Below are 25,506 nucleotides of genomic sequence, written 5' to 3'. Positions count from 1 at the left end.
AGCCTCCCGAGTAGCTGGGACTACAGGCGCCCGCCACCTCGCCCGGCTAGTTTTTTTGTATTTTTTAGTAGAGACGGGGTTTCACCGTGTTAGCCAGGATGGTCTCGATCTCCTGACCTCGTGATCCGCCCGTCTCGGCCTCCCAAAGTGCCAGGATTACAGGCTTGAGCCACCGTGCCCGGCCTTTTTTTTTTTTTTTTTTTTCTTTTTTTTGAGGCAGGGTTTTGCTTCGTTTCCCAGGCTGGAGTGCAGTGACGCAAACACTGCTCACTGCAGTCTCAACCTGCTGGGCTCAAGCGATCCTCCCACCTCAGCCTCCTGAGTAGCTGGAACTCTGGGTACATGCTACCACGCCCAGCTAGTTTTTTTTGTATTTTTAATAAAGACAGGGTTTCGCCAGGTTGCCCAGGCTCATCTGGAACTCCTGAGCTCAAGCGGTTCACCCATCTTGGCCTCCCAGAGTGCTGAGATTACAGGCATGAGCCGTTGCTCCTGGCCGGAGACTCTTTAGGTGCCAATTTGGAATCATCTGTAGGATATATTGGGAAATTAAAAATATAAAGCATGGAAATACATAATATGCTACCAACTGTGCAGAAAAAAGAGAAAACAAACATATCTGTATTTACTTGTACATGTATAGATCATCTTTGGAAAGCTACAGAAAAACTTGTAATATTGGCTGTTCCTTGGGAAGAGATGGGTGGCAGGAGCCAGGACTAAGAAAGAAAAATTTTGACTTTTGATCCTTTGGAATTTTCTTTCTTGTAAATATGTTATCTGTTTTAAAAATGTAAATGAAATTAAACCAAAATAAACCGAAGCAAATGACTCTCTATTAGGAAACCCTCATGTTTGTCTTTTAGGTAGTCTTAGGATGTGGCTTGTTACGCCATGTGTTGGACTTAGTATTCTTTTCTTCATATGTTCTTTTTTTTTTTTTTTTTTTTTTTAAGACAGGGTCTCACTTTGTCACCCAGGCTGCAGTGCAGTGGTGCAAACATGGCTCACTGCAGCCTCAACCTTGCAGGCTCAGGCGATTATCCCGCTTCAGCCCTGCAAGTAGCTGGGACTACCAGCACGTGCCACCATGCTCAGCTAGTTTTTGTATTTTTTTTTTTTTTTTAGACAGAGTCTTGCCCTGTCACCCAGGCTTTAGTGAAGTGGCGCGATCTCGGCTCACTGCAACCTCCACCTCCTGGGTTCAAGCGATTCTTGTGCCTCTACCTCCCCAGTAGTTGGGATTACAGGCGCATACCACCATGCCCGGCTAATTTTTTGTATTTTTAGTAGAGACAGGGTTTTGCCATGTTGCCAAGGCTGGTCTCGAACTCCTGAGCTCAGGCAATTTGCCTGCTCAGCCTCCCAAAGTGGTAAGATTACAGTGTGAGCCACTGCGCCTGGTTGTTTTTGTATTTTTTGTAGAGACAGGGTTTTGCCATGTTGCCCAGGCTGGTCTTTTGTTTGTTTTGAGACGGAGTCTTGCTCTGTCCCCCAGGCTGGAGTGAAGTGACGCATCTCGTCTCACTGCAAGCTCTGCCTCCCGTGTTCTCGCCATTCTCCTGCCTCAGCCTCCCAAGTGTCTGGGACTGCAGGCGACCGCCTCCATGCCCAGATAATTTTTTGTATTTTTAGTAGAGATGGGGTTTCACCGTGTTAGCCAGGATAGTCTCAATCTCCTGACCTTGTGATCTGCCCGCCTTAGCCTCCCAAAGTGCTGGGATTACAGGCATGAGCCACCACGCCCAGCCTTCCCAGGCTGGTCTTGATCAAGCAACCCACTCATCTCGGCCTCCTGAAGTGCTGGGATTACAAGTATGAGCCATCATGCCTGGCCGTATGTTCTTTTTTCTTTAGTAAAAAGCCTTTTTTTTTTTTTTGAGACAAGTTTTGCCCTGTTGCCCAGGCTGGAGTTCAGTGACATGATATGGTTCACTGCAACTTTGACCTCCCAGGCTTAAGTGATCCTCCCACCTTAGTCTCCTGAGTAGCTGGGACTACAGGTGCATACCACCATGCCTTTTTAATTTTTTAAAATTTTTTGTAGAGACAAGGTCTCCCTGTGTTGCCCAGGCAGGTCTCTAACTTCTGGACTCAAGCGATCCTCTCATCTAGGCCTCTCAAAGTACTGGGATTACAGGCATGAGTTACCGTGCCTGGCTTTTTTTTTTTTGGAAACAGGGTCTCACTGTCGCCCAGCTTGGAGTATAATGGAGTGGTCACGGCTCACTGCAGCCCTGAGTTCCTAGGCTCAAATGATCTTCCTGCCTCAGCCTCCCAAGTAGATGGGAACTACAGGTGTATACCACCATGCCTGCCTAGTAAAAACTGTTTTTGTGTCACCCATTGAGTTTCAGATCCATGGAGTGGAGTAGACGAGGTGAGAGGTGTTCAGAGTCTGCTGGGCTGATCTGAGTCTCTTTGAGATGAGACCATATGGAGCCAGCCTAGTGTGTTTCCCTTTTTCACAATATGAGACTTTTAACCTCTCTGGGCTGGTCTGAGGCCAGCTACTGGTCATGTCCTTTGACATTGCTAATATAAAGCTGTAGGGAAATCTATTTTCCTCATGGGTGCACCTCTCTTTGGCAAGAGGAAGGGGCCTAAGTGTTCAGTAGATATTGCACTTGTCTTTGCTTCACTCTGCCTGCCAGCTCCTCAGGGTTTTCCTTCCTGCCATATCTGATCATCTCCCTGATTATCTTTAAGGTGGAAAGGAGGAATCAGAGTGCATCTAGATAGCCCTTCTCCCTGGGAAGGATGGATGCCCCTGGCTTTTCCAGAATACAGGGCTAGCCGAATGTCCAGACAGATCTAGCACGGGACAGAGACAGATGTGAGGTTGGAGTAGAGGGCACCCCTCTCAGGGGTGATAGTGGGCCTTTTTGTTAGTTTGTGTTCCTGTCAAGGAATACCTGAGGCTGGATCATTTATAAATAAAAAAGTTCTATTTGGCTCATGAATCAGGGCTATACATGCCTAGCTCCAGCATCTGCTTCTGGTGAGGGCCTATGGAAGCTTAAAATTGTGGTGGAATGGAAGGGGAGCTGGTATATCACATGGCTAGAGGGAGCAATGTGGAGGCAGGAAGTACCAGCCTCGTTTTCAAAGAACCAGATCTCACGTGAAATCATTACCGCTAGGAGGGCACCAAGCAATTCATGAGGGATGCCACCATAACCCAAACACCTCCTACCCACCAGGCTCCATTCCGTCATTGAGAATCACATTTCAGCATGAGATTTGGAGGGGACAAACATCCCAACTGTATCAGCTTGCCATTATTCATTGCAATACTGGGTTTTGAAGATCAGAATCCCTTTTGGTGCTTTCCACTTTCTGGGATCACTTTTTTATTTCTGGTGATGAGCATACGTTCTGCAGAACTGAAAGCATCATCATTCATAAACAGAGATGAAGGTCCTGGTATTTTCATGGGGAGGTGGGATGGAAGACGATAGCAGCTAAAGCCTTTCTGCCAGCCGCTGCTGATTTTCAAGAGGCCCTTGGTTGAGACGCAGGTCAATTGAATGGTTCAGATGTGTGGTTGGTAGGAGGGCAGTAGTGGTGGTGGCCTAGGCTGGGTCCAGACTTTGAGACTTTGGTGTTTGTTTGTTTGTTTGTTTATTTATCTGAGACAGGGTCTTACTCTGTCTCCCAGACTAGTGCAGTGGCACAGTCACAGCTCACTGCAGCCTCAACTTCCTGGACCAAGTGCTCCTTCCACCTCAGCCTCCCAAGTAGCTGGTACTACAGGCATGTGTCACCAGGCCCGACTTATTTATTTATTTAGACGGAACATCACTCTGCTCCCCAGGCTGGAATGCAGTGGCATGATCTCGGCTCACTGTAAGCGCCGCCTCCCGGGTTCACGCCATTCTCCTGCCTCAGCCTCCTGAGTAGCTGAGACTACAGGCGCCCGCCACCACACCCGGCTACTTTTTGTATTTTTAGGAGAGACGGGGTTTCACTGTGTTAGCCAGGATGGGCTTGATCTCCTGACATCATGATCTGACCGCCTTGGCCTCCCAAAGTGCTGGGACTACAGGCGTGAGCCACTGCACCTGGCCCAGACTAATTTATTTATTTTTTTGAGACGGAGTTTCACTCTTGCTGCCCAAGCTGGAGTGCAATGGCACAATCTTGGCTCACTGCCACCTCCGCCTCCCGGGTTCAAGCGATTCTCCACCTCCTCAGCCTCCCGAGTAGCTGGGATTACAGGCATGCGCCACCACACCCAGCTAATTTTGTATTTTTAGTAGAGACAGGGTTTCTCCATGTTGTTCAGGCTGGTCTGGAACTCCCAACCTCAGGAGATTCACCCGCCTCGGCCTCCCAAAGTGCTGGGATTACAGGTGTGAGCCACTGTGCCGGGCTTATTTTTAAATTTTTAATTGATATGAGATCTCACTGCGTTGCCCAGGCTGGTCTCAAACTCCTGAACTCAAGCAATCTGCCCACCTTGGCCTTCCAAAGTGCCGGGATTACAGGTGTGAGCTACCATGCTCAGCCTGGTGTTAACTTTAAATGAGATATTTGAGGGTTGATGTATCCTCAGGCTTGCTTGCCATCACTTGGGACTTCAGTTGCCTGCAGGTCAGTGTTACATTTATCCCCATTTGCCCCGAGGGTCTTTGTGCGCATTCATGAAGTGTGTGCACACTGAGATAAGTGTGGGCATGTGCAGTTGGCATAAACTCTTGCTGCCTATGTAAGTAGTCCATGCATGTGAAGCCATTTTGTATATGTGCACCATGTTTGAACAAACATCCCTCCTAATTGGATATTTTTATTTGTCCGGAGGAGTTTACTTTTTTTTTTGATAAAGGGTCTTACTGTGTCACTGAGGCTGTAGTGGAGTGGCACGATCACAGCTCACTGCAGCCTGGACCTCCTGGGCTCCCGCAATCCCCTTTCCTCAGCCTCCCAAGTAATTGGGACTATAAGTGGGTACCACTACACCTGGCTAGTGAAAAAAATTTTTTTTGTAAATGTGGAGTTTCACTCTGTTGCCCAGGCTGGTCTTGAACTCCTGGGCTCAAGTGATTCTCCTGCCTCAGCCTCCTAAAGTGCTGGGTTTACAGGCATGAGCCACTACACCCTCGTAAGTTTGCTGTTTTGACCGGTACTTACATATCTTTGTGCAACGTCCTTGTTTTTGCTTCTTGTACTATTTTTGAGGGGTGTTAATGTTTTAATATAGTTAAGATGTTCAAGTTTATAGCCCTTACATTTTATTGGGCTAGACTATTTTGGGGTTTCATTAGCAACATGTCTGTTTCTTTGATGGGCCTATCAATCAGACTTTTATTAAATGTTCCAAAATGTTCTCCTGGCATTTCAATTGATAATGTGTTGCATAAAATCAATGGATTAGTATGGAAAACCTCAATCTTACTGAAAATTTAGTCTTCCGAACCAGAAATGACATGTGTCTGTTTGTTTTTACATTGCTTTATTTAATTTATAGATAGGATCTCACTTTGTCCCCCAGGCTGGGGTACAGTGGCACGATCATAGCTCACTGTGACAGGATTGACAAGCCCTATGGGAGGTGATTCAGCTGGACTTGGTGTCTTCACAGTAGATTATTAGACTGTAAGCTACGAAGTGTGCCTCTAGAGTGTTCCTGATAATTTGTTTTAAGAATGCTTTTATTGGCCGGGCGCAGTGGCTCAAGCCTGTAATCCCAGCACTTTGGGAGGCCGAGACGGGCAGATCACAGGGTCAGGAGATCGAGACCATCCTGGCTGACACGGTGAAATCCCATCTCTACTAAAAAAAAAAAACAAAAAAAAAAACTAGCCGGGCGAGGTGGCGGGTGCCTGTAGTCCCAGCTACTCGGGAGGCTGAGGCAGGAGAATGGCGTGACGGTGGAGCTTGCAGTGAGCTGAGATCCGGCCACTGCATTCCAGCCTGGGTGACAGAGAGAGACTCCGTCTCAAAAAAAAAAAAAAAAAAAAAGAATACTTTTATTAATAAAATGGCCTGGCAATGGCCATTTTATTATTATTATTTTTCTCTGTTCTGGCTTCTCAGTACAATGGCCATTTTAGATGCTGAGTCTCAGTGTGGTTAGGAGCAAGTGGGCAGAATGTGAGTTAAGCGGCCGTTATCTGAGTCAGCCCAAGATAAGAGGTTAACTTAGAAATTCTATCCTTGGCCTGCCCAGCCGCTGCTGTCTGGAAGTACTTGGTCTTTGGCCTTCTATGAGCCCTTGGAAGAGAGGCTTGGGGTGAAGGAGAGGCCCAAGTATGGAACTAAGCCCCTTTTCTTCTGGGGCCTGATCTGGTTGAGTGTTTGAAACCAACAAGAAATTGATGAGACTGTCCTAAGAGAGCCTCTGCCTCTTTCATTCTAAAGTAAGTGTTTCTTGAATATAGAGGATAATCTCCATCTCCGTGATATCCTCCTGTATATTGGACTGCTCTTTTCTGTGGTCCTTTTGGGTCTAGTTCCTGATTAAAATGTCCAGTACCTGGTTGGGCACGGTGGCTTGTGCCTGTAATCCCAGCACTTTGCGAGGCCTAGGCGGGAGGATCATTTGAGGTCAGGAGTTTGAGACTAGCCTGGGCGACATGGTAAAACCCTGTCTCTACTAATAAAGTACAAAAAAATTAGCTGGGCATGGTGGTGGGCGCCTATAGTCTTAGCTACTTGGGAGGCTGAGGCTGGGGAATCACTTGAACCCAGGAGGCAGAGGTTGCAGTGAGTCAAGATGGAGCCACTGCACTCCAGCCTGGGTAGACAGAGTGAGACTCTGTCTCAAATAAATAAATATTAATTAATCAATCAGGTACCTGAGTAAAGTGGGTGTGGGGGTGGTTGGGACACGACTCATCTTCCTTGAGGGACCCAGAAGACTCATGAGGCCTATGAATGGTGACTGTGCTTTGCCAGACCCTAAGAAAGCAGGGAAGGGGCAGCTGGTGCCCCCGGCAGGAGTATTCAAACCATTCCACTCATTGTGCCCTGCCCTTGAGCAAATCCCACTTCCAGAAACCTGAGTTCTTTGCTCCAGGTCCAGCAGAGGTGAACCCAACTTGCCCCAGACTGGGGTTATTTTCCTGCAAAAACCAGATCCTCGTGTTTTCCCCATCTTTGCTGACAGCCACTGTCCACCGTGGCCCCCAGGTGGGACTCCTTAGTATAATCTCATGTCCTCCCTCTCCCTCAGCTGTGGTTCTGCTGCTCCACAGATATCTCTTTAATCTGGCTCCTGTCTCCACCCCTATTGCCATTACCTCTCCATTGGCTGTTTCCATGATCTGTGCCGCAGGCCTCTGCTCTCTGTGTGCGCTGTGCCCCTTGCCTGCTTCGGGCCTTTGGCTCCTCTGCCCAGTGGACAGTCTCCTGCTCAGCCTCATCTTCCTGCACCTCTGCCCTCTGCACATGCCACACACCAGCATGGCTGTGTGAGGTGCCAAACATGCTGCTGACACTCCCTGCTCTGCCCCTTGGCAGATGTCCTTCTTGCCCTGGGACTGCCCTTCCTCCTTGACCCCCACTCAATTTTGTCTGACCCCTTTAGCCCTGACCATGTCTCGGATGACACTTGCCACCGTGCCTGGTGGGTGTTTTTCACATTTACCCAGAGTGTCCTCACTGGGTTGTGAGTTCCTTGGGACTTCCCCAGAGTGAGCACAGCACCTGGCATCATGCACTTGGGCTGTGGGATGAGTTGTTTCTGCATTTTGCTGTGCTTTGTCTAAGTGTGTTGGACTTCAGTAAATTGCATCAGGCTCTATCAGTCTGCGGCCTGTCTACAGCTTGAAGCCGTCATTTGGAGCTCAGCCTCACCCCACTGCCCTAATCATTATGGCACTGATTGTGTGTAGGGGCTCTGCTACCACCTTCTACCTGGAGGAGTAGTGACTGCTCCCTTTTCTGTATGTCAGCACTAAGTGTCATTGAATCTACTCCTGACTCACATTTAGTCATGTGGGGAAACAGCCATCAAGGGCTGTGGTCAGCTGGTGGAGCAGAGCATGGTTTCTGGAGCCATACTGCCTGCATTTGCATCCTGGCGGCTGTGTTACCTGGAGTGAGTTACTGTACTGCTCTGCCTCAGATTCCCCCTCTGCAAATGAAAGTGATACTAGTGTCTAACTCGTATATAGGATGGTTATGAGGATTAAGTTAATTCCTGTAACTTGCTTAGACTAGTGCCTGACACAAAAAGGGGTACATAAATATTAGCTATTTTTACTTTTTAGAGATTGGGATCTCACTCTGTTGCCCAGGCTAGAGTAGCGTGCAGTAGCATGATCATAGCTCCCTTGTAACTTCAAACTCCTGGGCTCAAGTGATTTTCTTGCCTCAGCTTCCCGAGTAGCTGGAACTACAGGCACGCAACCACCACATCTGGCTAATTTTTTTTTTTTTTTTAGAGATGAGGGTCTTGCTATGTTGCCCAGGCTGATCTTGAACTCCTGGCCTCAAGCAGTCCTCCTCCTTTGGCCTCCCAAAGTGTTGGGGTTACAGGTGTGAGCCACTATGCCCAGCTATATTAGCTATTCTTATTATTGAGAAAAGGTGTGTTTTTTTCTGCCTGAAGAAGGAAGTACCTATATATTTAAAGTTCTTTTATAAACGTTTACGTATGGCCGGGCATGGTGGCTTACGCCTATAATTCTAGCACTGGGAGGCCGAGGCGGGTGGATTACTTGGGTCAGGAGTTTGATACCAGCCGGGCCAATGTGGTAAAACCCCGTCTCTACCAGAGATATAAAAAATTAGCTGGGTGTGGTGGTGCCCGCCTGTAGTCCCAGCTACTTAGGAGGCTGAGACAGGAGAATTGCTTGAACCCAGGACGCGGAGGTTGCAGTGAGCCAAGATCGTGCCACTGCATTCCAGCCTGGGTGACAGAGTGAGATTCTGCCTTTCTCAAAATAAAAATAAAAATAAAAAATAGGCCTGGCGCAGTGGCTCACGCCTGTAATCCCAGCACTTTGGGAGGCCGAGGCGGGTGGATCACAAGGTTGGGAGATCGAGACCATCTGGCTAACGTGGTGAAACCCTGTCTCTACTAAAAATGCAAAAAATTAGCTGGGCGTGGCGGCGGGCGCCTGTAGTCCCAGCTACTCAGGAGGCTGAGGCAGGAGAATGGTGTGAACCCGGGAGGTGGAGCTTGCAGTGGGCCGAGATTGCGCCACTGCACTCCAGCCTGGGTGACTGAGTGAGACTCCGTCTCAAAAATAAATAAATAAAATAAAAATAAAAAATACATAAATGTTGATGCATTAGAGTGGAGTTAGGTCTCATTGAAACTACCTTTTCTCTCAAGTGCTTGGCCTTCTGTGTTTGCATAGGTGTGTTTATTATGGCAGCTGTAGTTGAATTATAGAAAAGGATGGCACAGCAATCAAAGTCAAGATGTTGATGTTTTGAGTGTTTTCTTGTAGGTTGCACTGGCTCAGCAAGGACATCTTTGCTGGTAGGGCTGTCAGAGGCAGAGGGCAGACACCCTGGGGTTTTACTTGGAACCTGGGGCAGATGATAACAATAAGTGCCTCTCCAGTGAGGCTGTGGTGTTCACACTTTCCTGGGAGCCTGTGGGCATGTCTGAGCTTGCATGGTCAGAGGTTTCTGCTGGAAGATGTGGAAGTTTTTATGTTCATCTTTCGCAAGGTGTGTTTTGGTCTTCTTAAGTGTGAAACCAAGGAACAGGTGTGGCCCCAAAATAAAAATGTCAGAATCCTTGGCTAAATGACTCGGAAGCAGGGCAGGTGAACCTACCTGCAGCCCCACCCTGGCGTCGGTGAGCTGGCAGGGAAGGGCAGAGGCTAGGATACTGAATTGGGGAAGCAAGGAGACAGAGTCTGTAAGAAGACTAAAGTACTTTAAGGGAATGGGAGAAGACAAATCTTGCTTCTGTGTCTTGTGCCTCAGCCAGAGCCAGGGAGACTCAGGCTGTATTGATAGGAAGCCCAGCTGCATCAGAGCTGGGTAGTTGATAATTTCCTCTTTGCCATTTCTGTAGCGCAGGCAGCTGTTCCCTTGGTGTGGCATATATTACCTTAGTTACTACAATGCTTCAGAGCAGCATCAGGCCCTTTGAAGCATACTTTCCTTGACTGTAACTGTTGGAAAAGGAATAGCTGGAAGAACTACAGCAGGGAATGGGGGTAGGAGACATACCTCCTGAAACAGGTGGTGCCCGGCAACCAGGCCCTGGCCTTTGTGGGAGGAAGGGTAGGGGCTGTCTGCTTTACTACCACAGGATAGTCCTGATCAAGTGAGCATCTTTCCTTCCCCTAGAACTTACCTTACCAGGCTTCCTCTGAGTGAGCTGTTAGAGTCATAGGCCCAGCAGGAAGCTGTTTCTGCTGGGTAGGACACATTCTGCAAACAGCTGATATTTCACATCTGCGTGTGCCATGGAAGCAGAACCACTGATAGCAGAGATCAGGGCGGAACACCAGGGGTCCGTGCCAGGTTCACAAGGACAGAGGCTAGTCCCTGCCTGAGTGGCAAGCAATGAAAAGAAATAACAAGGTGTTTGATATCATATCTTGCTGTCCTCCTAAGAGTACAGCACATCTGGTGAAAGACGTCTCTGCTTTGAGCAAATACCAGTAGCAGGTGACTTCATGCGGTGGCTGTCTTAGAGATTATTGGCACGTAGATGGGTTTCTTTCTTTCTTTCTTTTTTTTTTTTTTGTGAGATGGAGTTTTGCTCTGTCGCCCAGGCTGGAGTGCAGTGGCGTGATCTCGGCTCATGGCAAGCTCCACCTCCTGGGTTCACGCCATTCTCCTGCCTCAGCCTCCTGAGTAGCTGGGACTACAGGTGCCTGCCACCACGCCCGGCTAAATTTTTGTATTTTTAGTAGAGATGGGGTTTCACTGTGTTAGCCAGGATGGTCTTGATCTCCTGACCTCGTGATCCGCCCACCTCAGCCTCCCAAAGTGCTGAGATTACAGGTGTGAGCCACCGTGCCCGGCCCCAATATAGGTGGGTTTCTAGTAGTCTGGAAATGCTGTTTGTCTATACTTGCCAAATAGGCACTGCTTCTTTGCTGCTCCATGTAGCCTGGGACCCATGTTACAGCTGACAGTCCCTGCAGTGTCCACCATTAACACCACCTGTCTCTGGAGCATCTTTCACTTTGGGATCTGAAGTACTTCACAGGGGTCTGCCGTGGGGCAGTCAGGTCCCTCTGTGAGGGAAGCCATGCTTCTCCCGAGCTGGGTGAGTTGAGCCATCAGGGCCCACTATGCTTCTGGGTGTCCCTTCTTCTGGGAACAAGCCTCTGCTCCCCTGGCATGATTGGGCACTCTGTCAGCCGGTACCTAACTGAGGCTGATAGGGGGAAGAAACCAACTGATTGTCACCCTGTAGTTCAAGCCTATAGGGTGCCTCCAGGCAGCCCTGTCTGGAAAAGGGCTCATGGCACAGGAGGATCTCTGAATTAGCTGGAGCAGCTGTTCAGGACCAGGGCCATGGGAAGATAGGTTGGGTTTGTGTACCTGGTGCTGCCTTGCCCCTCTCTGCTTTTCTTATTCTGTCATTTCTCATTCTGAGAGGCCCTTGGCACATGGCCTAGATGGGAGTGAAGGAGTAGATGTCCAAGGCCTTGTAGCTCTGAGCGGCAACAGGTTCTCCAGGGCAGTTCAGAACAGAGGGTGGTTTGGCCTTTGGGCCCCAGAGGTACTTAGCTGGTGATTCAAGCTGTGACTAATGGTGTAAGTGCTGCAGGACACTGTGATCCATGCTGAGAAGCTTGTTTCATGTACGTTGCTCTCTGCTTCCCTGCCACTCCTCCCCGGGCTGGCAGCACCCTTGGCCATATGGCCAGCAAGTGCATGTTCCTTTTCTGTGGGCCTCCTCCCTGACCCACAGGAGACCTGTATCACCCCAGCACACCCGGGCTGCTCAGCAGCCTTTTCAAGTGAGGCAGCTCAGCCAGACCTAAAAACTCTTATTCCTGGGCATGGGATTCCTCCTCCATACTGTCTGGTTTTCATCTTCCAAATACCAGTCCCCAGCCTTTCTCACAGAAGTAAACATTTTAAGACTGGATTTTTCAGGGCAAGTTAAGTCCTTTGAAAGAAAAGGTTTCATCGACAGCAGAGGGCCAGTTCTGAAACCTGAGTTTGTCAGTGTCTGAAAACAGAGATTCTCAAGTGTCTTGGGTGAGGCTGAGGCCACATTAGGGTGAAGCAGAGTGGAGACCAATTCCCATTCAGTCCCCTGCCTTCCTAGTGCCAGCAGAGGATCTGTATCCTGAGACCCTGGGAATGTGGGGATGCCACTCCGGGGACTCCTTCCGGGAAGGGGTTGGCCATCGCTTAGTACCCAATGATGTACACAGAGCCACAGGCATGTGTTACCATAGGTCACCCATCCAGTGACTTTCCCAGGAGGCTCAAAAGGAGCTCGGGGAAACAAGCAAAAGTCAAATCCAGCCCTAGAAGAGAGACACCTAGCCTGGTGAGCTGATGTTGCACCTCAGTTTTGCAGGATACCGCAACACCTTTCCTTAGCCTGGTTCAGTAGGGGTTACCGAGCCAGCTTGTCCTGTCGGGACAAGGTGTTGGCAGATAGCGCTGCCAGATGGACCAGATGCCATCTGAGCTATGTCCTATCCAGACTCAGCTAGACCCAGCCTGGCCCCCCTGGGCCTCTCCTGGCCATCAGGAATCTACTTCTTCTGGGTGGGGAGGGTGTGATCTGTGCAAGGCCCCCCCCTTTTTTTTTTTTTTTTGAGACGGAGTCTCGCTCTGTCCCCCTGGCTGGAGTGCAGTGGCGCGATCTCGGCTCGCTGCAAGCTCCACCTCCTGGGATCATGCCATTCTCTTGCCTCAGCCTCCTGAGTAGCTGGGACTACAGGCGCCCACCACCGCACCAGGCTAATTTTTTTTTTTTTGTATTTTTAGTAGAGACGGGGTTTCACCATGGTCTTGATCTCCTGACCTTGTGATCCGCCCGCCTCGGCCTCCCAAAGTGCTGGGATTACAGGCATGAGCCACCGCGCCCGTCCGCAAGGCCCCTTTTTCTGCAGGTGCTAGCTGTATTGTTCCTTGCCCTGCCCATGACTTCAAGCTGACACCTGGGTCCTATCTCAGTGGAGGACCTAGGTGCCCATGGGAAGGCATGCCCCACTTGGTGTCAGCCCCTGGTATCATCAGCTACCTGTAGAGGTAGACTTTTTCTCCTGCCCCCTTTACCATGGCTTCCATGCTGAGCTACCATGAAGAGAAGACACTGCACCCAGGGCACTGCCAGATCTCCTGCCTGCAGTGCCAGAGGCATCGCCTTATGGTTACGTTGGTCCTGTTCCTTGGTTCTAAAAGGAACAGCCACGGGAGTGCTGTGACAGGGGTGTTCTCAGATGCTACCCCACAGCATCTGCTGAATGAAAAAAATCTCTTTTGCTTTTCCATTATCCATTGTTGAGCTGCTCCAGGCCATGGGTCCTGCCAGATTTTTTAAGATAGTTGAGGTTATGGGGACAGCATCTGTCTGCTGGATTTCTGGGGAGTGATGGCTCTGTGTGAGTGACCACCCTTGTGGAGCAGCCCTGCCATGATGTCCTGCAATGTACCTGGGTGCGGCCGCATGCTCAGGAAGCACTCTGGCCAAGCCAGCACAGCGCTCATCCCTCCACAGCCAGCCTCAAGAGTGACGTTCTGAGAGCCACTGGGCATGGCTGTTGAACCCTGCCTGGTGCTGCAAGGGTTAGATTGCCTCCCCAGGAGGCCAGAAACAAGCAAGAGTGGAGCAGGTCTGGGGCTGCTGTCGGTGGCCACTCATTAGGAGAGGGGCTAGCGACCAGCTCCACCCTTACCTGCTCCCTCGGGGCAGAAGGGAGCAGAACATGTGAAGTGCCCAGACTCGGCTGCAGAGCCAGGGTTTAAGATGGTGAGGAAAGGGAATCTCCCTGGTGAGTGTCTCTCCTGCGGACTTGTGTCCTATGCACATTCCCTCTTTTTTTTTTTTGAGATGGAGTTTCACTCTTGGGCCCAGGCTGGAGTGCAATGGTGCAATCTCAGCTCACCGCAACCTCCACCTCCTAGGTTCAAGCGATTCTCCTGCCTCAGCCTCCCGAATAGCTGGGATTACAGGCATGCACCACCACGCCTGGCTAATTTTTTAAATATTTTTAGTTAAGACAGGGTTTCTCCATGTTGGTCAGGGTGGTCTCGAAAGTTAAGACAGGGTTTCTCCATGTTGGTCAGGGTGGTCTCGAACTCCCGACTTTAGGTGATCCGCCCACCTTGGCCTCCCAAAGTGCTGGGATAACAGGCGTGAGCTGCTGCGCATGGCACACATTCTGTTTTAATCTTCCTGCCATCCCCAAGAGAGAAGTTTAGCCAAGGGAACTTGGGGGCTAAGAAGTGACAGAATTGGGATCCAAGCTCGAGTCTTCTGACCCACAGTGAGTGATGGCTGGGACCCATGTGTTGGGAAGAGAGGACTGGCTTGGTGATCAGTGCTCAGGCTAGCTTTTTAGGGGTTGCTTTGTTTTGTTTTGTTTTGTTTTATGAGACAGAGTCTAACTCTTTTACCCAGCCTAGAGTACAGTGGTGCAATTTTGGCTCACTGCAACCTCTGCCTCCCGGGTTCAAGCGATTCTCCTGCCTCAGCCTCCCAAGTAGCTGGGATTACAGGCACCTGCCACTACACTTGGCTAGTTGTTACATTTTTAGTAGAGGCGGGGTTTCACCATTTTGGCCAGGCTGGTCTTGAACGCCCACCTCGGCCTCCCAAAGTGCTGGGATTACAGGCGTGAGTCACCGCACCCGGCCTCAGGTTAGCTTTATGAGGGAGACGTGTCTGGCCCCTGTATGCTGGTCAGCTGGGCCAGGACCAGAACCTGGTGGGCAGGCACAGCTCTAGCCACTTCCAGGGTTCCAGACTAACATGCTGCTTCTGAGGAAATCTTTCCATTCAGCAGTAGGAGTGTTCTCCATTCCTCGCTGCCCTGGGACTGAGGCCTTGGATGTGCCCTGGCGGATGGGAGTGGTATGGGTGGGCTGCTGGAACGGTCATGCTGGAGTCCCTGGCACCCTACAGGAGTCTTCCCATCTCTAGGGCACTGTCCAGGGATGGTACCTGGGAGTGCCAAGGTGATAAACCATTTCTGCAGCCACCCTGGCACTTCTGTGACTGTGACTTTCTGTCTAAGTGATGATGCAGGGGGAAGTGGGTGGTGCCAGAACATCTGCACTGGCCACCTGGGGTCTCCTGCCTGCTGGTTCAAATGTGGCTTGGTTTATTCTTGCGTCACTGGCATCTCCTAGGTACTTGACATGGCCGGTCATAGACTTTTGTGTATGGGTGCCAGGCTGACTGCCCATCCCTTCTCTCTGGGAGCGACAAGGCTTATTCTCTTTGGAGACAAAAGAATAGTTAGTTGGGTGGTCCTCTCTGCCACAGTGTTGTCCCCATCATGTGGCCCCAGCCATCCTTCTGACCCAGAGCCAGCCAGATGTGACTCCCCACAGGGCCTGACCCAGGTAGCCATGTCCACTTGTTTTTTTTTTTTTTTTTTGAGGCAGAGTCTTGCTCTGTCGCCTGGCTGGAGTGTGCAGTGGCGCCATCTTAGCTCACTGCAACCTCCGCCTCTCAAGTTCAAGCAGTTCTCCTGCCTCAGCCTCCTGAGCAGCTGGGATTACAGGCATGTACCACAATGCCTGGCTACTTTTTGTATTTTTAGTAGAGAAGGGGTTTTGCCATGTTGGCCAGGCTGGTCTTGAACACCTGACCTCTGGTGATCCACCCACCTCGGCCTCCCAAAGTGCTGGGATTACAGGTGTGAGCCACCGCGCCCAGCCCACTTGTTCTTTTCTGGCTCTGGCATCCCAGTGCCCTCTGAGACAGCCATCTCTGGCCTCATGGTGTGGGTGATAACTCTCACTTCTAGGCACATCTCCAGCCTCTCACTAGACCCACCCAGGGAGGGGTGCGTGTTTAGAAAGTTGCTGACTTTGGCTTCAGGACAGGAGTGGGAAAAGGGTTGTCCGGTTCTGAAGCACAAGGTGGTGGGGCTGGAGGGGCTGCTCACCCAGGCATATTTGCTGGACTCCCCTTAATGGGAAGGGCGGCGCCCTAGGCATGGTGCTGGGTGGTTGGCTCAGGAAGGAGGAGGTAGCTTCACCATCACAAATACCTGCTTGGTGCTCCCCTGGGTGTCCCTCAGAGGAGGGGAGAAGTGTTATCTACATGACCACAGGCCTCCACTCAGTCTCTTAGTGCCTCAGTTTCCTCTGTCCTCTGATGGGATTTATCATACCTGCCAGTGGGTTGGAGTCTTAGAATGTTTCCTACAAGTAGACATCCAGGGCCCTTTGACAACCATGCCTAGTCCCTCTCCTCTCATTTTGTAGAGAAGCGAACCAAGGTCTGAGGTCTGAGGATGAGTGACTGGTCAGGGCCTATCACGGGAAGGACAGTGCTATGGCCAGAACCAGACAGCAGAAGCGCTTCAGCCCCACTGGCTGTCCTGGCACCCAGGGCCATAGTCTATTTCTAACAGAGGCCAGTTTGCCTGTGTGAGGATCCTAGCCCGAGGCTGATAACAGACTCACTGCAAAATGTGGGGCCGGGGCTGAGCCCTGGCCTTGTGGTTTCCAGTTTCTCAAGACAGCAGTGTAGTGCCAGTTCCTCTCCACTGTACAACTTCCCAAGGCCTGGGGAGCAGGTTCACAGCAGGGCGGATGACTGAATCCGTCATCTCAGCTCCTTTGGGCTTCTGGTGCCTTTGTTGCATGTTTGTCCTGTCCTTTCTAGCCCTTAGCTAGCCTGAATCTTTCTCACAAAGGAAAAACAGAAAACCATTGTATGTATCAGGACAACACAAGAGGAAAATCCTCCAGTGACTTCACTCAAAGTTTTCTGTCCACACCACTGTTTGTTTAATGAGTGTTTCCCCATCACAGCCTTTCTGCATCTGGGAAGGAGCCACAAAGTCCCTGGACCTGCCACCATCTTACTTGTTCAGCTGCTGGCTACGTGGATGTCTAATAAGACATCTCAAGTTTAGCATTTCCGAAGGGCCTGTTCCTTCCACCCATCTTCCTTGTCTCTTGATAAATGGTGCCACCATGTACACGTTTGCTTAGGCCAGAAACCTGGGTGCCATCCTTTTTTCCTCTCACAGTAGCTGCACCCACACCTGGCGAGTCCTGCCCACTCTGCTTTGAGTTTTCCTAAGTCTCGCTCAGCTCCAGCCCCACTGGATGCTTTTCTGTTTCTCAGACATGCTGAGTTCACACCCTTTACCCCAAAGGTTTTTCCTTCTGTTCCTCTTGTCCAGCAGACCTCTGCTCAGGAGTCACCCTCTCAGCAAGAACTCAATTGACTACCCCATTCCAATCAGTCCTCATCCCCCCCTCCCACTGCTAGCCCATCATCTGACTTTGCATTTTCTTTTCTTTTATAGATAGAGTCTTTGTTGCCCAGGCTGGAGTGCAATAGCCTGGGCAGTGATTATAGCTCACTGCCACTTCAAACTCCTGGGTTCAAGAGATCCTCCCTCCTCAGCAGTACTACAGGTGTGCACCACAGCACCTGGCTAATTTTTTTATTTTTTGTAGAGATGGGGTGTCACCATGTTGTCCAGGATAGTCTCGAACTCCTGGGCTCAAGCGATCCACTTGCCTTGGCCTCCCAAAGTGCTGGGATTGCAGGCATGAGCCGCTGCACAAAGCCTTTTTTTTTTTTTTCTTTTAGGATGAGATATCTCTCTGTTGCCCAGGCTAGAGTGCACTGGCATGATCCAATCTTCCCAACTTAGCCTCCTGTGTAGCTGGGACCACAAGTACGCACCGCCACACCCAGCTAGTTTTTGTAATGTTTTGTTGATATGGGGGTCTCACCATGTTTCCCAGGCTGGTCTCAAACACCTGGACTGAAGCAATCCTCCTGCCTTGGCCTCCCAAAATGCTGGGATTATAGGCATGAGCCACTGCACCCAGCCCAACCTTGTTTTCTTTAGAGCATACTTGATCTACCAGGTGTTTCTTGTTTTCCTGTTTGTTTACTTACATTTTCCCTGTCTTTATTCCTTTCACACTTCCTACTCCCACTTTGCAAACTCCCTGGGGCAGGCCTTTGTTAGTTTTTTGGTGGCGAGCAGATAGTGCTTGTCCTTTCCAGAGGATGTGAAGGCAACACGGTGGCCATAAACCATGCTGCTACAGCAGCCAGTGATACTAAATGAGGTGTGCCACATTCTGTTTTTAACTTCAAACTGCCTTTTGCACACGCACTTTGTGTGTGTGTGTGTGTGTGTGTGTGTATACATATATATGGTATATACCTTATATACACACGCAGACACTTACTGTGTCTGGAAAAAAATATTGGTAGCTTCAGCTGAAGATACATTATAGTTCTGTAATGGCAGACCCCTGACCAGAATAGGTTCAGATTTCCTGTTGCTACTGTAACAACAATGGTAGCTTGAAATAATCATTTTACAGTTCTGGAGAACAGAAATTCTAAAGTCCAGGTATTGGCAGGGCTGCGTTCTCTCTGGAGGCCCTAGGGGAGAATTCATTCCTTGTCTTTTCTAGCTTCTAGCGGACTCCTGTGTTCCTTGACTCATGGCCCCTTCTTCCATCTTCAAAGCCAGCAGTGAGGCATCTTCCATTTCATAAAGACCCCGTGATTGCATTGGCCCACCTGGATAATCCACTGTCATCCCCTACTTCAAGGGCTTTAACTTAATCATTCTGCAAAATCCTTTTTACTATGAAAGGTGACATAGTCACAGGTTCTGGGGATTAGACCGTGGACATCTTTGGGGTGGGGGTCTTATCTGGCCTATAACAGGTACTGTGTATTTTTGCCCTCTGGGAAAATCTATAAAAATTGATAAATCATTTGGGGATTGGAAAAGCGGAAAACTTACCTCTTTTTTGGCCAAACTGAGGTGATGATGAATCCTGAATTGACTCTAATTTTTTTTTTTATTGAGCTCTTTGGTTTTTTTAAATTTAAAATCCGTATTTATAGCCAGAGTTAAAAATTTTTTAATTTTCTTTTTTTTTTTTTTTTCTTTTTGAGATGGAGTGAAGTGGCACGATTTCAGCTCACTGCAACCTCCACCTCCCGGGTTCAAGCGATTCTCCTGCCTCAGCCTCCTGAGTAGCTGGGATTACAGGAGCGGTGCTACCATGCCCAGCTAATTTTTGTATTTTCAGTAGAGATGGGGTTTCTCCATGTCGGCCAGGCTGGTCTCAAACATCTGACCTCAGGTGATCTGCCCACCTCAGCCTCCCAAAGTACTGGGATTATAGGTGTGAGCCACTGAGAGCCTGGCCCTTTTTTTTTTTTTTTTTTTTTGAGACAACGACTTGCTCTGTTGCCCAGGCTGGAGTGCATTGGCACAATCTCAGGTCACTCCAACCTCCGCCTCCCCGGTTCAAGTGATTCTCATGCTTCAGCCTCCCAAGTAGCTGGGACTATAGGCATGTGCTACCACACCCAGCTAACTTTTGTATTTTTAAATAGAGATGGGATTTCACTATGTTGACCAGGCTGGTTTCAAACTCCTGGCCACAAGTGATCCGCCCACCTCGTCCTCTCAAAGTGCTGGGATTACAGGCAAAATCTAAAAATTCTGTGCTCGTTTTGTCAAAATACTTATATAGTTTATTTTTAAAGAAAATTATTTAAAATACTTATTTTAATTTTAGGTCTTTGAAAATTTAAGCATCTGTTGTTTTCATAGTGGTTATTGAACTCCCATACACTGAAACAAAAATATCTCCCAAATATCCTTGAGTCGCTCACTAAGTAGGTTCTTCCTGATGATTTCATGAGCTTTCATAAATCAAATGACCAAATTGTTGTTAGGTTTTCTAGGGTATCTACTGTTCTAACCTGAGAAAGTGAAAAAAGGAAAGCTTCTAGCTTATGTCTTGGACCTGCTGAACAGTAAAATTTGCATAAAAATCTGTCATATAGGACCATCCTTGTGTGAGAAAGAGGCAGGCTGACAGCTGGGGCTGGTCACTGGTGGTACAGGAACACACATATGTGCATGTGCACACGCCTGTACCACCTGTCAGACTCCTGACGTGCTGGGCACTGGAGGAACTGTCCTGAGATCATTTGGCCCCTGTACCAAGGAGCTCATGATCCTGGGGGAAGGGGCATGACAGTCCTGGGAACAGTGACTGGTGATTGAAGAGGTTCATTAGGCAGCAGGCAATGGACCAGGGATATGGGCAGTGTGCAAGGGGAGGACCAAAGGATGTTATGGAAGACTCCAGGAGGCAGAAATTTGAACTGGATCATGATACCCTGGCAAGAGGGGAGGACAGAGCGGATACCACTAGTTCTTGGGCATAGTTCTAAGAGGACCCAGAGGAGCAGCAGGCAACCTTCCTGAAAAACTATTTGGGGAGGGTGGAATGGGCAGTGGCTTTGCTGGATGGTGTGCCCCCATGGCCACATAAGCAGTGGACTTGGCTTTAGGGGGCTGTGCAGGTCAGGGAGCATTGAGGAGAGCCCCATCCTACCTGCTGGCATCCCAGACCCCTGGCAACATCTGTTGTGCTGTGCCAAACACACAGCATTATGGTTGCTCTCCTGACAGGTTGCTACAGTGTTGTCAGTTACTGCCTTGCAGTGGGAAATCCCTGTGCTCTATCTGAGGGATGAGGGGCAGGGGGAGGAGGAGGGCTTCTGTGGCTGGTGTAGCCCATAGTTGTGGATCCTGTCAGGGCAAGCTGGTGGGCATGCCTGGGGCCACCACAGTCTGAGCCAGACCTGGAGGGATGATTGTCACTTTGCTCCTCATTGCTGTCCAGCTGGCCGCCCTCATCTATAGCCTGCTATAGACCAGGGGAACAGCTGCCGCCATCAGGAGCCATAGTGCCTCCCGAGTTGATGCCTGAGAAAAGGCCTTGGCTGTGATGGCCTCATGAGCCTACCTCTTGGTGGGGAATGGGCATTGTTCCCCAGAAGAGCTATTTCTCTGAGGTCAAATGATTTGCATACCCACTAGCAACGGAAAGGCCTCTCCCACTGCTGGGCCTGGTGAGCTTAGGAGCTGAGTTGATGCTCAGAGCAGCAATGTGTGCCCTGAGCCAGGCACTTCCAATGTCTTTGGGGAATTCAGAAAGTGAGAATAGAGTCTGGATCCAGGTAGAGGCTTTGGCCCTTCTAAAGCCAGTCTCAAGCAACTCTCACACTGGTTTCCTGGTAATGCGGTGGGGAGATGCAGGAGGGACCAGCAGGGCTGAGGTCCTCCACCAGTCTCCGAGAGCCCTTCAGTCTTGGCCTGTTTCCCACTGTGGGTGCTGGAGAATCTTTGTTTAAATAGAGGCTTCCTGGGTGAAAAGACATGAAAGCTCAGGGTACACTAGGCTTGGGACGGGTGCTGTGACCAAGGGGACAACTTCCCTTGTGCTTGCTGATTCAAATGCTGAGTTTAGGCTCCAGGGTTTGGGCTGTGTCACCTCTCCAGTCACACTCTCTGCCTCCCTTGTCAGCCCTTGGCCCTGTTATCCTTCTTTCCTCACCCCCACACCTTTGCTGCCTGCCCACACCCTGTGCCTTGCCCGTCCACATACACACATGTACTGTGAATGAGCTTTGCCCTGCTTTCTAGCTACTCAGATCCTCTACTCAGAGGAGAGCCTCTACCCACGCCACTTGGGAGGGGAGGGATGTGCTTAAGCGTGTTCATATGGTGTGCTGTTCAGGCCCCAAGGAGAAAGCAGGCAGACAGTGGGGAAGCTACCTGGAGGGGTTCCTGGGGAGTAGACCTGCCTGTCAGCCCATCAGCTCCCCAGCCTGTGCAGGTCCTGGGCTTGTCATGGCTCTATGGGTTCCATTTCTCCTCCTCAGCCAGGCAGTCGAGCTCCTCTGCAGCTCCACCGCTCCTGCCCCACCTGTTCTCATGCCTTTGCCTGCACATCCTCCTCCCTTTTTCACTTCCCTCTCCCCTTGTATAAAACCGTGGTGCAGAGGTGGGAGGATCGCTTGAGGCCAGGAGTTTGAGACCAGCCTGGGCAACATAGAAAGAGCCTATCTGTACAAATAATAGTAATATATATATATTTTTTCCTTCCTGAGTACCATGCACGTTTTTTTTTTAAGACGGAATTTCGCTCTTGTTGCCCAGGCTGGAGTGCAGTGGCGTGATGTCAGCTCACTGCAACCTCCGCCTTCCTGGATTCAAGCGATTCTCCTGCCTTAGCCTACCGAGTAGTTGGGATTGCAGGCATCCGCCACCATACCCAGCTAATTTTTTTTGTATTTTTTTACAGACAGGGTTTCACCATGTTGGCTAGGTTGGCCTCAAACTCCTGGGCCCAAGCAATCCTCCTGCCTCAGCCTCCCAAAGTGCTGGGATTATAAGCAAGAGCCACTGCGCCCGGCCAGAATAATTAATACTGTTAAGCTATCTGTTCTCTCCAAATTGATCTAGAGAGTCAACACAGTCCCAATCACGATCACAGCCCACCTTTGAAAGGCATTATTAAGAAAATGAGGGCTGAGCACAGTGGCTCACGCCTGTAATCCCAGCCCTTTGGGAGGTCGAGATGGGCAGAGATCGAGACCATCCTGGCTAACATGGTGAAACTCCATCTCCACTAAAAAATACAAAAACAAAATTAGCCAGGCATGGTGGCGGGCGCCTGTAGTCCCAGCTACTTGGGAGACTGAGGTGGGAGAAGGTGTGAACCCGGGAGGCAGAGCTTGCAGTGGCGTGATCTCGACTCTGCAAGCAGTGAGTCAAGATCACGCCACTGCATTCCAGACTGGGCAACAGAGTGAGACTCTGTCTTAAAAAAAAAGTAAAGAAAAATAAAAGAAAATGAGGCTGAACGGCCATGGCTCATGCCTGTAATCCCAACACTTTGGGAGGCCAAGGCACGTGGATCATTTGAGGTCAGGAGTTCAAAACCAGCCTGGCCAACACGGTGAAACGCTGTCTCTACTAAAAATACAAAAATTAGGCTGATGGTAGTGGCGTGTGCCTGTAATCCCAGCTACTCAGGAGTCTGAGGCAGGAGAATCCCTTGAGCCTGGAAGGCGGAGGTTATGGTGAGCTGAGATTGGGCTACTGCATTCCAGTCTGGAAGAGAGAGTGAGACCCTTTCTCACCCCAAAGAAAGAAAAAAAATGATGATAAGCCACAGACTGGAAGAAATACTCACAGAACATAAAAGGACTTGTATCTAAAATATATCAACCTTTACAGTGCAATACAATAAACAAGTGCAATACAATAAACAATCCAATAAAAAATGAGTTAAAATTTTGAATAGACAGTTGAATAGTTTTCCAACAAGTAAATGGCAAATGAGTATGTTAAAAGATACTCAATATATTTTGTCATAGGGAAAATGTATATTAAAACCACAGTGATATTAAAACCACTATATATACACTAAAAGGCCAAAATTAAAAAAAAAAAAACTGAGAATAGTAAATACTGAAGAAAATATGGAACTCATACATTGCTGGTTGGAATGCAAAATAGCACAGCCACTTTGGAAAACAGTTTGACAGTTTCTTATCAAATTAAACATACACTTATCTTATAACCCAGCAATACCACTTGTAAGTATTTACCCAAGAGAAATGAAAACATGTGTCTGTGCAGATACCTTAAAGCAAATATTTGTTGGTTTTATTCATCATAGCTAAAAATTATAACAACTGAAGTGTCAGCAACTGGTGTATGAACAGACAGAAAAACTGGGGTGTATCCATAACATGGAGTACTACTCAGCAATAAAAAGGAATGGAACACTGCTTCTCCTAACAACATGGATGGATTGCAGATGCATTGTGCTAAGTGTAAGAAGCCAGGCAAGACACCTCATGTTCTATGATTCCATTTATGTGATATTCTGGAAAAGGCAAAACCATAGGAACACATCAGATCAGTGTTGCCAGGGACTGGGGATGGATGGAATAAATTGACTCCCAGGAGGCCTGAGGGAACTTTTCTTTGGGGAGATAGGGTCTCACTTTGTTGCCCAGGCTGGAATACACTGGCATGATCATAGCTCACTGCAGCCTTGAACACCTGGGCTTAAATAATCCTCCCACCTCAGCCTCCTGAGTACCTGGGACTACAGGCAGGCACCACCACACCTGGCTAATTTATTATTATTATTATTTTTGAGACAGAGTCGTGCTCTATCGCCCAGGCTGGAGTGCAGTGGCACGGTCTTGGCTTACCGTAACCTCTGCTTCCTGGGTTCAAGCGATTCTCCTGCCTCAGCCTCCCAAGTAGCTGGGATTATAGGCTTGCCCCACCACGCCCGACTAATTTTGTATTTTTAGTAGAGACGGGATTTCTCCATGTTGGTCAGGCTGGTCTTGAACTCCCGATCTCAGGTGATCCACCCGCCACAGCCTCCCAAAGTGTAGGGATTACAGGTGTGAGCCACTGCCCCTGGACTATTTTTAAAATTTTTTATAGAGATGAGGTCCCACTATGTTGTCCCAGGCTGATATTGACCTCCTGACCTCAAGTGATCCTCCCGCCTTAGCCTCCCAAAGTGTTAGGATTACAAGCATGAGCCACCATGCTCAGCTTTAGAGTGATGAAAATGTTCTGTGTCTTGATTGTGGTGGTGGTAATTCAACTGTATACATTTGTTAAAACTCATTTAAATTGTACAGTTTGAAAGGGAGAATTGGCTGGGTATGGTGGCTCATGCCTGTAATCTTAGCACTTTGGGATGCCGAGACTGGAGGATCACCTGAGGTCAGGAGTTTGAGACCAGCCTGGCCAACATGTTGAAACACCGTCTCTACTAAAAATACAAAAATTAGCTGGGCATGGTGGCATGCACATGTAATCCCAGTTACTCCAGAGGCTGAGGCAAGAGAATCCCTTGAAACTGGGAGGCGGAGGTTGCAGTGAGCCAAGATCACACTACTGCACTCCAGCCTGGGTGACAGAGGGAGACTCTGTCTCAAAAAATAAATAAATAAAAGAATCTTACTATGTGTAAACTAATTCTCATTATAAAATACATTTTAGGCCCGGTGCGGTGGCTCACGCTTGTAATCCTAGCACTTTGGTAGGCCAAGGCGGGTGGATCACGAGTTCAGGAGATCGAGACCATCCTGGCTAACAGGGTGAAACCCCATCTCTACTAAAAGTACAAAAAAATTAGTTGGGCATCGGCCAGGTGCGGTGGCTCACTCCTGTAATCCCAGCACTTTGGGAGGCCGAAGCGGGTGGATCACGAGGTCAGGAAATCGAGACCATCCTGGCTAACAGGGTGAAACCCCATCTCTACTAAAAATACAAAAAAATTAGTTGGGCGTCGGCCAGGCGCAGTGGCTCACTCCTGTAATCCCAGCACTTTGGGAGGCCAAGGCGGGTGGATCACGAGGTCAGGAAATCGAGACCATCCTGGCTAACACAGTGAAACCCCGTCTCTACTAAAAATTAAAAAAAAATTAGCCAGGTGTTGTGGTGGGTCTCTGTAGTCCCAGCTACTCCAGAGGCTGAGGCAGGAGAATGGCGTGAACCTGGGAGGCAGAGCTTGCAGTGAGCCAAGGTCGCGCCACGG

General features: G+C 49.3%; 1 protein-coding gene across 5 annotated transcripts in view; it reads left to right on the top strand.

The window, feature by feature from the left end:
• RANBP10 (RAN binding protein 10) overlaps positions 1 to 25,506 on the top strand; it is an 85,876-nt gene that overhangs the window by 38,597 nt on the left and 21,773 nt on the right. The window contains exon 2 of one of the 5 annotated variants that reach the window (XM_023210195.3): positions 23,614 to 23,770. The exons of the other annotated variants lie outside the window; for them this stretch is intronic. Within the exon in view, the coding sequence (XP_023065963.1) occupies positions 23,740 to 23,770 (31 nt within the window). The 5' untranslated portion in view covers positions 23,614 to 23,739. The remainder of the gene's footprint in view (positions 1 to 23,613; positions 23,771 to 25,506) is intronic. 5 annotated transcript variants of the gene reach the window in all.

The sequence above is a fragment of the Piliocolobus tephrosceles genome, chromosome 17 (assembly GCF_002776525.5).
Source record: "Piliocolobus tephrosceles isolate RC106 chromosome 17, ASM277652v3, whole genome shotgun sequence".
Taxonomy (NCBI): Eukaryota; Metazoa; Chordata; class Mammalia; order Primates; family Cercopithecidae; genus Piliocolobus; species Piliocolobus tephrosceles.
Note: the sequence above shows the minus strand (reverse complement) of the source record. Positions and strands in the feature narration are given on the sequence as shown.